Here is a 13,956-nt window from a genome sequence, read left to right as displayed (position 1 = left end):
CGCGGGGTACAAATGTAATAAATAATAATAACTGGCAGGCCCAAATTTATATGCATAACTTTTAAACTCTTTAATTAAGATGAATTTTCAGCTGAAACTTAAGTTCATAAATTTGACAGAAAACAGGGCACACATTTGGGAGCAAAACAGGAACATATATTTAGGAGCTCTGTTGTTTTTTTAAATACTGGACCCTTCATTCTTTATTCTCCTTCCTGTCCATAACTGTCTATTATACGTTAACAATACCATCATCTGAAACTAATACAGAATGAATCTATCCAATAATACTGCAGCTAAGCCACTGCCTGAGGGAAAGTTCCAGAGGGTAAAAAAAAAAAAAAAAAAAAAGGAAACCATATTTTCCATAATCTGAAAGTAACAAAACGCTTTGAGATGACAACTCTGGGGTCCTTTTACTAAGGTGCGCTGAAAAATGGCCTGCGGTAGCGTAGGCACAGGTTTTGGGCGCGCACAGATCCATTTTTCAGCGTGCCTGTTAACAAAGGCCTTTTTACAGTTTAATATCTTTTATTGGATTTCAACATAATGCAATAGAAGCAAGAGCTCACCACAGTTCAACAAGCAACAGTTACAAACATGGCAAAACTGGAGCGGACATTCAAGAAACAACTATCCACAACTGGAAACACATTAAGAAAAAAGGGGGAAGAAAGAGGAGGTGGAGAAATAATTAAAAAAAAAAAAAAGAAGGGGGGTGCTGGAGGATGCAAATCCAGACATGGAGCATTCATAGGCCACAAAATACATCAACCTCAGTGCTTAACAAAGGCCTTTTTAAAAATTTTTGCTGAAAATGGATGTGCGTCAAAATAAAAATTGCCGCACGCCCATTTTGGGTCCAACACCTTACCACCAGCCATTGACTTAGCGGTAAGGTCTCACGCAGTAACCGGGCGGTAAATGACCTACGCGCGTCAAGTCAGAAAACAAAAAGTATTTTGCGGACGCGTGTCAAAAATGAAATTACTGCAAGGGCCAAGCGGCAGCTCCAAATTAGCACGCGTAGGTGCCTACACAGCTTAGTAAAAGGGCCTCTCTGTTTGGAAAACTGCCTTAATACCGTTGTATGCTAATGTAACAGCACAAAGCAGTGGAGAAGACCAAAATACAACAAAATATCAAGGGTGTCCAAAAGAAATAACTGTTAGATCTTCACCAAGACCCGATGTGGCTCGTGTTTCGGCCTATATGGCCTGCATCAGGAGTCTGGCACTGGAAAGTGTGAACAATACAACTGCGCCACAGTTTGGCTTCAACAGCACAGTTGTATTGTTCACACATTCCAGTGCCAGACTCCTGATGCAGGCCATATAGGCCGAAACACGAGCCACGTCGGCTCTTGGTGAAGATCTAATACAGTTATTTCCTTTGGACATCCTTGACATTTTGTTGTTGTTTTTTTTTTGGTCTTTTCCAACGTTTTGTACTGTTGGATTGTATCCGTGGAGGATTGCTCTTCTGTTTGTTGCTTTTGTATGCCAGTGTAAAAAAATATCCAAGATTAAAAACCCAGGTAGTTTTCTTTGGATGGTTTTCAGCAAGCGAGAACCTGTTACAAATACAAGTAAATCTAAAACTAAAATGGAGCACTATGAAGGATAATGTATAGTACTGTGGAAAGGAATCGGACTGTGGAACTGCAAAAGATAAGTCCCATAGGGTTTGAACACTCCAAAGAACCGTAAATGGAGTGAGACCGAAGCTGGATTTAGAATGTTTACATAGTAAACTGCACATTCTGATCGACTGGAGGTTTTTATGGCAATGATGCGAGTGAGTACTCCTTAGATATATGACAGTGTATACTGCGAAACAAGGAGTTACATCACGCCACGTGAGGCTTTTCCTCCAATTTCAATTAACACTCCGACACGTTATTGAAAATAGGAAAGACTTGATTGTGGGATTTGACAAACACAAGAAAACCATTAAGAAATTCCCATAGATTTTTTTTAAAGAGAAAGATTTAGAGGTGAACTGCAGAAAACATGCGTGGGATAAACATAAAGGAATCCTGTTCCGAGGGAATGGATCCTCAGAAGCTTAGCCGAGATTGGGTGGCAGAGCCGGTGGGGGGGGGGGGGGGGGGGGGGTGGTTGGGAGGCGGGGATTGTGCTGGGCAGACTTATACGGTCTGTGCCAGAGCCGGTGGTTGGGAGGCAGGGCTGGTGGTTGGGAGGTGAGGATAGTGCTGGGCAGACTTATATGGTCTGTGCCCTGAAAATGACAGATACAAATCAAGGTATGGTATACACAAAAAGTAGCACATATGAGTTTATCTTGTTGGGCAGACTGGATGGACCGTGCAGGTCTTTTTCTGCCGTCATCTACTATGTTACTATGATACTAATAGCAGACTGAAGCAAGAATGTGCTCTCATACAGACCGAGTTCTATAGAATCACCAACATAATGACTGCTCTTTATTCCCTTCCCTCTTGCCCCACCCCGTACTCCAAATTTCATCTTACCATGGACTGCAAACGCTGAGCCAGCTGGTAGGCTTCTATTGTATCTTTTCCTTCTCTGGATCTCGTTTTCTCTGCCGGTCGTGGCCTGCTGTATATGGCCTGTTCTGAAGGAATAGAAACAGCAGGCAGTACAGTATTACAGGATGTTGTATTATTTATGCAATCAATAGAAAAAATACACTACAAACAATACTAAAAACTCAGTCTTGCGAAAACAAACAAAAATCAATTATTGTTTTGCTAAAGCTTAAAAGTCAAAACCTGATGTTCAACAGCAGCCACGACGGCTTTAATCTACAACAGTTCACATATTTGTGTTCTTCTGAAGTCAGGCTCAGAACAGTTTTCTGAAACCGAATACACATACTATTATTAATACCTTTTGTTGCATACAAAATGACTGAGAAAAATCACTAATACATGTTAAAGCAAAATATATTTGAAAGTAGGACTTAATAGCTTAGTTTAGATGAAAGATTAGATGGATTAGACCTGATCTCCCGACAGCAGAAAATAATTCAAGTATGTAAGGAGTAGGGAATGGCACGGTCTGACCTAGAGGGTGACCGAAACTGTTTTTTTTTCTGTTTCGGCCAAAACGGAATCTGTGGCCGAAAACCACCACTGTTTCTGGCCCCACCCTCAAATAGTAACAGCCTCCACTCCCTCCTCCAACAGACGTAGTCCCTGAACACACTCACAGGTCCCTCCCCAGAGTCTACCTTAAGAGTCCCTGGTGGTCTATTGGTGTAGTTGAGGCAGGAGCTATCTCCAGTCCATGCTGGCTCCAATCTTTAATGGCTGCTGAACCTCAAGCAGGAGGACACAGTAGTCATTCTGCTTAAAGAGGTGGCAAGGGCAGGAGTGACTGTGGGCTTGGAGAGCCTACAGGTGGGTCTGGGATGGGGGGGGGGGGGGCTGATCTTGTTTGTGGGTGGGTGGAGCCTGATCCTATTTAGAGGTTAATGCTATGGGGCAGGGCCGCCGAGAGACTGGGCCGGGCCCCCCTCCGTCCGCCAGCGGCCTGGGCCCTCTGTATTGAAATCATCACAGTGCATTCACCTGTCACCTCAGTGACTGAAAGCGCAGCAGTGGCAGATCGGATTCGCTTCCCTTCGGGCCTTCCCTCCCTGTGTCCCGCCCTCGTCTGATGTAACTTCCGCAGGGGTGGGACACAGGGAGGGAAGGCCCGAAGGGACGTGAATCCGATCTGCCACTGCTGCGCTTTCAGTCACGGAGGTGACAGGTGAGGCGCTGTGATGATTTCAATGCAGGGGGCCCGGCCTGGTGGTGGACGGAGGGGGGCGGCGCGGCGACCTCGGGGGCGGAGCCAAGGGCGGGTGAGATCAGGGACTGCGGCGCCGGGCCCCCCTTGGAGGCCCGGGGAATTTTGTCCCCCCTGTCCCCCCCCCTCTCGGCGACCCTGCTATGGGGACACAGTACTAAGCTTTGGTTTCAGCCACAATGCACTGGCATTTTCAGATGAAAATAAAGTACGGCCGAATACCAATTTCAGCGCACCAAAACTAAAATACAGCCACCCTTTAGTCTGACCCAGTTACATGTCTGATGTTCCCAGTCATGTATATTCAATAAAACAGGATTTCTACAAAATTAATTTCCAGGATGGCTTGTTGGCTGTTAAAATAGTGCAATCTACTGCTTCAATACAAGTCAAATTTCAGTGATGCCTACAGGCCTCTATCCCAGAGGTATTTTACTTGCATCATTTTATAAATCCTTTGCAACATAAACTGGTGTGTGGGAAGAAGGGGTGAAAACACATCAGGTTCAAAAACAGGTCAGATCGAGGACTGGGGGCTCTAGAGAAATAATCTCCTCCAAAAACTGCCCCAATGCACTTCTATGGGAGAAGCAGTTCCAGCTTTTGAGCTTAGAAACTTCAATTTATTTAAATAAAGCTTTTAAGGAATTGCTCCTTTCAAACTACTTTTTTTTTTTAACCTTTTCTCTACTCTCCTGGTCTTGGACACACAGAGAGCCAACTCACACACACACACACAGTGTCCATTCGGTTGTGTAGCGCTTGTGTAGAAGCACTCTCAAAGGACTGGCAGAAGTTAAGAACTTACCGCAGCCAAAGTTGATCGCTCCGATCAGCTCCAGGTATGTGTGTATTCGTCCTATACAGTTAACATCACCACAGTTCTTCAGGCCTGGGCGTACAGAGGTCTTATTCAGATACCTGGGCTTGCACCTATCCCTAGATAAAGGAAAAGATTAACAATATTAAGGAAAGGAACAGCTACTTTTTGTGAACCTTTTCTGGCAAATAACATTTCAAGGAGAGCTTTCATGGCTGCCTTCCAGGGAAAGAGGAGACCAAGTTTTTGAAAACAGCATTACACATAATGGCTAATACACTCTTGAAAACTCTATTGGTTCTAATAACTGGAGGTTAAAGCAACTGTGTGATCAGGGAAGACAAAGCCATAACGGAGAGATTAAATGAATTCTTTGCTTCGGTCTTCACCGAGGAAGACTTGGGAGAGATACCGGTGCCGGAAATGGTATTCAAAGCTGACGAGTCGGAGAAACTGAATGAAATCTCTTATAAACCTGGAGGATGTAATGGGGCACTTCTACAAATTGAAGAGTAGCAAATCTCCTGGACCAGATGGTATTCATCCCAGAATACTGATAGAACTGAAAAATGAACTTGTGGAACTATTGTTAGTAATATATCATTTATCCTTAATCAATAGAAAGGAGTGGAGGAGTGGCCTAGTGGTTAGGGTGGTGGACTTTGGTCCTGGGGAACTGAGGAACTGAGTTCGATTCCCACTTCAGGCACAGGCAGCTCCTTGTGATTTTGGGCAAGTCACTTAACCCTCCATTGCCCCATGTAAGCCGCATTGAGCCTGCCATGAGTGGGAAAGCGCAGGGTACAAATGTAACAAAAAAAAAACCCCCAAAATAAAACATGGAAAAGAAAATAAGATGATACCTTTTTTTTTTATTGGCCATAACTTAATACATTTCTTGATTAGCTTTTGAAGGTTGCCCTTCTTCGTCAGATCGGAAATAAGCAAATGTTGGTAGATGACAGTATATATAAGTGAAACATCAAAGCATTCCAGTGACAGTCTAACAGGATGGGGGTTGATAGGTGAGAGACAGGAAGAGTCGGGTGGATGAGGGACAGGGAGATATGCATGGAGACAGGAAGATGACAATTTATCCTTAAAATCGAGCATGGTACCGGAAGATTGGAGGGTGGCCATGTAACCCCAATTTTTAAAAAAGGTTCCAGAGGAGATCCGGGAAATTATAGACCGGTGAGTCTGACGTCGGTGCCGGGCAAAACGGTAGAGTGTATTATAAAGAAAAAAATTATAGAGCATATTCAAAAGCATGGATTAATGAGACAAAGCCAACATGGATTTAGTGAAGGAAAATCTTGCCTCATCAATTTATTACATTTCTTTGAAGGGGTGAACAAACATGTGGATAAAGGTGAGCCGATTGATACTGTGTATCTGGATTTTCAGAAGGCGTTTGACAAAGTACCTCATGAAAGACTCCAGAAGAAATTGGAGAGTCATGGGATAGGAGGTACTGTCCTATTGTGTATTAAAAACTGGTTAAAAGATAGAAAAAGAGTAGGTTTAAATGGTCAGTATTCTCAATGGAGAAGGGTAGTTAGTGGGGTTCCCCAGGGGTCTCTGCTAGGACCGCTGCTTTTTAACATATTTATAAATGACCTAGAGATGGGAGTAACTAGTGAGGTATTAAATTAAATTTGCTGACAACACAAAGTTATTCAAAGTCGTTAAATCAAAGGAGGATTGTGAAAAATTTCAAAAGGACCTTACGAGACTGGGAGACTGGGCGTCTAAATGGCAGATGACATTTAATGTGAGCAAGTGCAAAGTGATGCATGTGGGAAAGAGGAACCCGAATTATAGCTAAGTCATGCAAGGTTCCACATTAGGAGTCACTGACCAAGAAAGGGATCTAGGTGTCGTCGTTGATGATACACTGAAACCTTCTGCTCAGTGTGCTGCTGCGGCTAAGAAAGCAAATAGAATGTTAGGTATTATTAGGAAAGGAATGGAAAACAAAAATGAGGACCTTATAATGCCTTTGTATGGTTCCATGTTGCGACCGCACCTCGAATATAGTGTTCAATTCTGGTTGCAGCATCTCAAAAAAGATATAGTAGAATTAAAAAAGGTACAGAGAAGGGCGATGAAAATGATAAAGGGGATGGGATGACTTCCCTATGAGGAAAGGCTGAATCTGGGTAGGGCTCTTCAGCTTGGAGAAAGGACAGCTGAGGGGAGATATGTTAGAGGTCTATAAAATAATGAGTGGAGTGGAAAGTGTAGACGTGAATCATTTGTTTACTTGTTCCAAAAATACTAGGGGGAATGCGAAGAAGCTACAAAGTAGTAAATTTAATATTATTCGGAGAAAATTGTTCTTCACTCAACATGTAATTAAACTCTAGAATTCATTGCCAGAGAATGTGGTAAAGGCGTTTAGCTTAGTTGGGTTTAAAAAAGGCCTGGACAGCTTCCTAAAGGAAAAGTCCATAGACTATAAATTGACTTGGGGAAAATCCACTGCTTATTTCTGGGATAAGCGGCATAAAATGTATTGAACTTTTTCGGGATCTTGCCATGTATTTGTGACCTGGATTGGCCACTTTTGGAAACAGGATTTGGTCTGTCCCAATGTGGCAATACTTATGTACAGTAAGGTTTGCTTACAGCCAGGATAGGAATTTAAAGGAGTGCAAGTCCTTCTAAACTTCTGATTTAAAAAACGGATGTAAATCCAATACCCACGGGTCACGGAAAATGTGGCGAATGTAGTTTCTGTGACATTATGCTTGAAACCTCTGATAAAGAATACACATTGAGAACAAATACTTCGTGTAATTCTGACTATGTTGTGTATTGTTCAGTATGCCCCTGTAAAAAAAAAAAACTTTATCTTGGACAGACTACCTGTAAGCTTTCAACTAGATTAAACAGAACTTTTGTGCTCAGTTAAATTCAAAGAACGGCATTTCCATTGGCAACTGTGATGTGTTGTACTGCAATGAACAGCACCATTACATGGAGGGGGGAGGAATCGATACTTCAAAGTGAACAAAAATGGATTTTTTATTTAAATTCTCTTGAACCAATGGAATTGAACTACCGTGTTGAATGGTGTCATTTCTTCTGATTTTCTTTTCAATATAATGTACAGTGACCCGTTCAGCCACTGATTGGTTGAAGAACTTCTAAGTGTCTGATGTCATCACTTATATATAGCAGCCATCTTTGATTGTAGTACGAGAGCCATTTTCCAGCAGCTAAGTTAAATGGCGCTGAGAAGAGAAGCGAGTTGTAAAGAATAGTAATAAGTGTCTGTGTATTTAGTACTAATTTTTGATATATATGTTTTACAGCCCCAGTATTTTCAGACCCTGATGAAGCAGAGCAAAACACTGGCCACCATTGTTCTGGGCATCTGGAAAGGAGGGCTCAAGAATGTTAATGGACATTTGCTAAGATAAGTGCACTATATTTAAGCTTGTTTGAAGCAGAGACTGTTTTGCAGTATTTTCTACGGACACTTGTTTGAAGAACACAAAGGTGATTTTGGAAGGTTTTTTGCCAATGATGAAAAGCTAAGCTCTATAGGTTTTTTTTTTTTTTTTTTTTTTTATTAACCTGGAGCTTGTACTAATTTCTCTACAAGTTTGGCAAACGGAGGTAGATTTGAGGTGGGATGGTAGTTAAGAGGGTCAGTGGGATCGAGATCAGGGGGTTTTGAGAATAGTGGCAACTATGCCACATTGAAGACCTCAATAAAGAAATGGTAAACGAATGGGCATGAGTAGAGTGGTAAAATACTTAAGACTGGGGGGTGGGGGGGGGGGGGGGGGAGATGCAGAGGAAAAGATGTAAGGTCAAGGGGTTTGAACCGTTTCAAGCAGATTACGACGAGCAGGAACATTAAATGAATGCCATTGGCTAAACAGAGAAGATATGCTATCGCCAGTTATAGTCGAACATGAGGATTTGCAGCCAGTCTGTTAAAAAGTGCATTAATCTTATTGTGCCATGCTGAGATCAGTAGATACTACTACTACAAATCATTTCTAAAGCGCTACCAGTCGTACGCAGAGCTTCACAACTGAACATGAAGAAAAGACAGTCCCTGCTCAAAAGAGCTTACAATCTAAATCAGGACAAATAAGGGGTAAGGGTAGGACAGACAGATAGGACACATAAGGAAAGGGGACTATTGAAGAGAGGAAGACAAGATAAAGGTTACGAGCAGGTGACAAGTTAGGAATTAAAAGCAGCATCAAACAGGTGGGCCTTTAGCCCGGATTTGAAGGCGGCCAGGGATGGAGCTTGATGTAATGGCTCAGGGAGTCTATTCCAGGCATAAGGTGCGGCGAGATAAAAGGATCAGAAGTAGGAAGTGAAACGCTACTGGAAATTATATTTAGCTGCTGAAACGGTACTACAATAGATTCTGTAAGCATTTTTAAAGCAAAGGTGTGAAGAGGAATGAAGCTTGCGCCATTTACGTACGACACCGAGTACTTGTAGTTTGAGAAAGCTTAAGCCAGGATATCAGCGTGAGGATGACTGACGACCGAGCAAAGTGGTTTGTTAGGTGGGGGAGACAGGGGAGGTGGGGGAGACAGGGGAAAGCACTTCAGAGTCATGCACTGAGTTGACCTGCTCTACTCATCAACTGCCAGCTCGAAGACGGTGCTGTGTAAAGGTTTAAAGTCTCAAAATCTGACTAACTCCTTCTCTGTAAGCGGTCCGTAGGTGTAGGAACTAGAAGGAGAAGAGATGCAAGATAACCGGAAGAGTATTTGGAATTTTATGAGGAGGTGATCAGAACAGGGAATGGGATAAAAGAGGAAGAATTATAAGAAAAGACTAGATCTAATGTGTTGCCATGAATATGAGTAGGAAAAGCGATACGCTGAGAATATTGAATACTTTCAGCCAGGGAAAAGCAGTCAAATTAAAGTCACCAAGGAGTAGCAAAGGAAAGTATGCTATACCACTCCCAAATGCTGTAAGCGTCAGCTGCAGTGAGCTCCCAAGTTCAGGAGGGCAGCTGAACTGCAGACGCAAGTTATGTTGGGCTTGGACCATGCCAGGGACTAGTATGCCAGAAATAAGTGGCAGGGAGTACGCCTGGTGGTTTAAATGCAGGGCTGTGCCTTGTCACTTAAGGCCCGTCCGACCAATTGGGAAGAGATCAGCAGGCGGAGGGCTGGACGGAGGCAAGATTGCGAAAAAGTGTTTCATGGCAGGCCACAACAGAAAATATACAGACATATAATCTGACTACTACTACTACTACTTAACATTTCTAGAGCGCTACTAGGGTTATGCAGTGCTGTACAAAATAAACAAAGAAGGACGGTCCCTGCTCAAAGGAGCTTACAATCTAAAGAACGAAATGTCAAGTTGGGCAGTCTAGATTTCCTGGGTAGAGGTGTAGAGGTTAGGTGCCGAAGGCGACGTTGAAGAGGTGAGCTTTAAGCAGAGATTTGAAGATGGGCAGGGAGGGGACCTGGCGTATGGCCTCGGGGAGTTTGTTCCACGCGTTGGGTGAGGCGAGACAGAAAGGGCGGAGCCTGGAGTTGGCGGTGGTGGAGAAGGGTACTGAAAGGAGGGATTTGTCTTGAGAGCGGAGGTTTGATACCATGCTCGTTTCTGGGGGGGGGGGGGGGGGGGGGGGGGGGGGGCTACATTATAAATAAGCAACTTTTTCTAATTTTGACATCTGCGTCTTGTTATAAAATTAACCCCCACATAGCAAAATCTGACAATTCTAAAGCAGTGATTTTCGATTCTGGGCAACAGCAGCAGGGACAGTTTGTTCATCCAGGAGACCCGTTAGAATATATGTAGACCATCTTACCATTGATCCAGTATGTAGTTTCTAATCTTTAAGTAACGTTCTGGCGTTTTTGTTTGACGCCCTTCGAAGAATTCTGGAATGGCTTGTTTTTCATCTTCCATAATAACATTTCTGTCTATTTCCACTTCCTGGTCAGGTGGCTTTAGCTCCTCCTCTTCCTCCTGATTATCCTCATCCAGCTGGAAAGAGGGCAGTAAAAGCATTTCACTGTCTACCAATTCATTCTCCTCTTGGCCAAGTTTCTGATCAGGCAATTGATTTACAGTTTCGGCATCCCCCATTTCATGTCCTTTCCTTTCCAAGAGGCCATCTGGGTCTGCCATATTTGAGTCTATTTTCTGACAGCATATATTTCCCACTCCAGGAGTCCTTAAGTCCACCACCTCAGCGGGCTGAGGCACTGGCATTTTGTTCAGTGTAGATATGGGAAGGCCATCCAATTGTCCATCAGGCTCCAACATATATACGTAGTGACTGGTCTCCACGGATGAACTATTGGGGATGTCTGATGATGCAATCAATTCAGGCTGGTTGGGCAGTTCATTGGTTGATAGCTCGCCAGTGTCATCTGTGATGTCAATGTCTTCATCATCCGACAATTTTTCAATTTTCACTGCGTTCAAGTTGGGATCGGCACGGCCCCTTAACTGTGCAGATGCTGTTGGCACCATCACATCTTCCTCCCCCAATTCATCTTCCACGTGCAGGTGGGTGGTGCTAGTCTGATTCATTTCTTCTTTCTCAGACTCCTCCAATTTCGACTATGAAAAATACAAAGATTTCATTGAAAACTTAGATGTTCCTATCATGACAGATCACAGGTTAATGAGCGTTTGATTGTATTAAATAATTCACAACCACGGGAATAGTTTGCCTGCTTCGTTTGGAGGGGAGTAGGCAGGGTGAACTTTCTTCCCCATCCCTCAAACATTAGTTTTCTCTCTCCCTCCCCCCAAACAATGACATTCACTAGCAATCTCTATCACCCTCAACCTTCCTGCCTGTTTGGTTGTAGCTGCAGCAGAGCAATAAGACTAAAAGTACGTCCAAATATAATAAAGCATTTTCAAACCTCTGCATCTTTTTTTCTCATTGTCTTCCTTTATATTTCTATGATCCTTCTTCAATTTCTATACAATTTTCTTTATTCTTCCAGCTTTTTCTTATGAATTCATTTTTCCTTTGCCCACATTTCCTCTCCCACCTGATTTCTAAGTTTCATTCTTCTGTTTTCTCAGCATTTGTCTTTTGTTTTATTTATCCCTATGTTCCACTTTTTATTTTTCCTTTTCTTTGCGTTTCTCTTTATCCTATCTATATTGTTCTCCTCTCCCACAATATCCTTCCACCCCACCTCTTCTCTAATTCTTCCTTTCCCTCATTCTCTCCCTCCTTCACACTGTCCTTCCTTCCTTCTCTCTCTCTCTCTGCCCTTCTCAATCATCGCTGTTCCCTACCCTCCCTCATCATGTTTTATCCCTCTTTCATTTCCTTCCTTCTTCCACACAGCTCTCCCATCCTTTCTCCAATATCACCCTTCATATTCCCCTCTTCTAGCACATTTTCTCTCTCCCTCTAACTCCAGGTATGCACACACGTTCACCCTCTTTCCTCCACCAAGGGCACATGCCATATCTCACTTCTTCCTCCTCCTTATGGACACTCTCTCCCCCTCCCCCTTTCCGCCCTCCAAGACACATACTCTCTCTTTCCCTTCCCTCTCCCAGCATGCTTTCTCCTCTTCCTGCAGCACTGCTCTTGGCCTCAGATTACCCAAACAGCTAGAGGAACACATGTGTACCATGCCCATGTTCCAGTGACAGACTGACTTTTCTAGGATCAGCGACACATCATATAAATAATTGTTTTCTTTACTTGAGATAGAACTGTCTATTCCTCTGACTCCTCTTCATCCACTATGATGCTATAGAATTTGAAAGCATCCCAAAGAATTTGGGGAAGGAGGGGGCTTGGTACTGCCCTCAATGCATCCTCAAACTACATGCGCTTTCATGATTGCTGGATTACTTTAACATGAGCTCCAGTGAATCATATTGCAACTCCTTTCTTGTTGAGGACTGTTATTAGTCTTCCAGTTCTATGCTGGTCAGGAATTGAATAATTTTTTTTAGCATACAAAAAAAAAAAAGAAAGGTACATTACTCTCACCTTGTTCTTCAAGTAATGCCTGGCATAGTTCTTTACTTGTAGAACTGTGCGGCTTCCGATTAACTTTGCAATTTTTGTCCACCTTCGGCCAAATTTAGCCTATAAGAAGCAAAAAAAAAACAAAAAAAACCCAAACAGGACGAAATGCTGCTGTCATGTTGCACTTAAAGCTACAGAAATAGAAATTTAGAAAAATATAACAGACATTAAATCAAACTTCAATTATCACCAATTTAGCTAAAAATTGGTGCCACTCAATAAGCAACCAAGAAAATTAAAAAAAAAAAAAATCTAGCCTCAAAGGGCCTGACCTAAGTATGCAAGAACACTTCTTTTCAAATACTGCAGCCTATCCATAACTTTTGACCTTATTCCTAAATCAATTATATGATTAAATGTGTAAAGTATTTCACTGTGCTGCATCAAATCTTATTTTTAGCAAGAGTCAGTATGGAGTACTAAATATTGTACATACTTGCCTATATATCACCCCCCTGCATAGGTCACATTTCTCCTTAATTTCTATGTCCATATGTGATCAGTTGCTTATAGGTTGCCCTGTCTATCCACAGGTCTCGCATTTCCCTTCCTGTATAGGTCTGTACTCTGGTGCGCTGCCACAGCTTGCCTTCTATCTGACAGGAAATGCATCACAGAAGCTCCCGTGAAGCATTTCCAAAGAAGAAGATGGCAAGAATACGCAGTATGCCTGACTACGGGCCTGTACAAGAAGGCCCTGCACTGGCACAGAAACTGCTCTGGAGTCCTGGGAAGAGGTATAAAGGAAAGCAAGGGCATGGGGAAGGGAACACTATGCATGTAGCTGCTGCCTGCCAAACTGGAGAAGACATCTTGGGGGAGGGGGGAGTGGAAAAGATGCTGGAACCACGATGGGTGGGAAAGGAAAGCTGGTAAACTCATATATATGTCGCCCCTCCCCTCCATTTGACCTTAAAAATAGTCAAACATTTTGCAACCTGTATGAGAGTATATACAGTGCTTTTATGGGACACATTAATTCTAGACAGAATCTAAGCAGCCAAGGCTGTAAAACTTGCAGATAAGAAAGTAAATGGAAGGCCTCTGAATCGATGAATTAAATTCTGTTCTGGAAAATAAAACAAAACTATGGCCCAAAATCAATCTCTCTTACAACGAAGACCTCATAATCTGAAGACTATCATTGCCTTAAAGCTAGAGTGTAGTATATATGCTCAATTCAAAAACAAAGAAAATGAAATGTTTAATGCATTTATTATACATCACCAATAACACATCAAAACTTTTAACTTTTTAATCGAGATATGGCCTTTCAGCTGTTACAAGAGTGTGGTATTCAAAGAGATCTTACTGTGGTGCACTGAGATATGTGT

General features: G+C 42.7%; 1 protein-coding gene across 5 annotated transcripts in view; it reads right to left on the bottom strand.

Moving 5' to 3' along the window:
• The window catches only part of LOC115458768 (histone H2A deubiquitinase MYSM1-like), a 63,444-nt gene that overhangs the window by 36,820 nt on the left and 12,668 nt on the right, over positions 1 to 13,956 (bottom strand). For all 5 annotated transcript variants that reach the window (XM_030188580.1, XM_030188582.1, XM_030188581.1 and 2 more), the window contains 4 exons: positions 12,584 to 12,682; positions 10,415 to 11,175; positions 4,588 to 4,718; positions 2,495 to 2,598 (listed from right to left, as the gene is read on the bottom strand). In XM_030188580.1, the coding sequence (XP_030044440.1) occupies positions 2,495 to 2,598; positions 4,588 to 4,718; positions 10,415 to 11,175; positions 12,584 to 12,682 (1,095 nt within the window). The remainder of the gene's footprint in view (positions 1 to 2,494; positions 2,599 to 4,587; positions 4,719 to 10,414; positions 11,176 to 12,583; positions 12,683 to 13,956) is intronic.

Source organism: Microcaecilia unicolor, unplaced genomic scaffold, assembly GCF_901765095.1.
Source record: "Microcaecilia unicolor unplaced genomic scaffold, aMicUni1.1, whole genome shotgun sequence".
NCBI classification, from domain to species: Eukaryota; Metazoa; Chordata; class Amphibia; order Gymnophiona; family Siphonopidae; genus Microcaecilia; species Microcaecilia unicolor.
The sequence above is the reverse complement of the archived record's forward strand: the minus strand, read 5'-3'. Positions and strand labels throughout refer to the sequence as shown.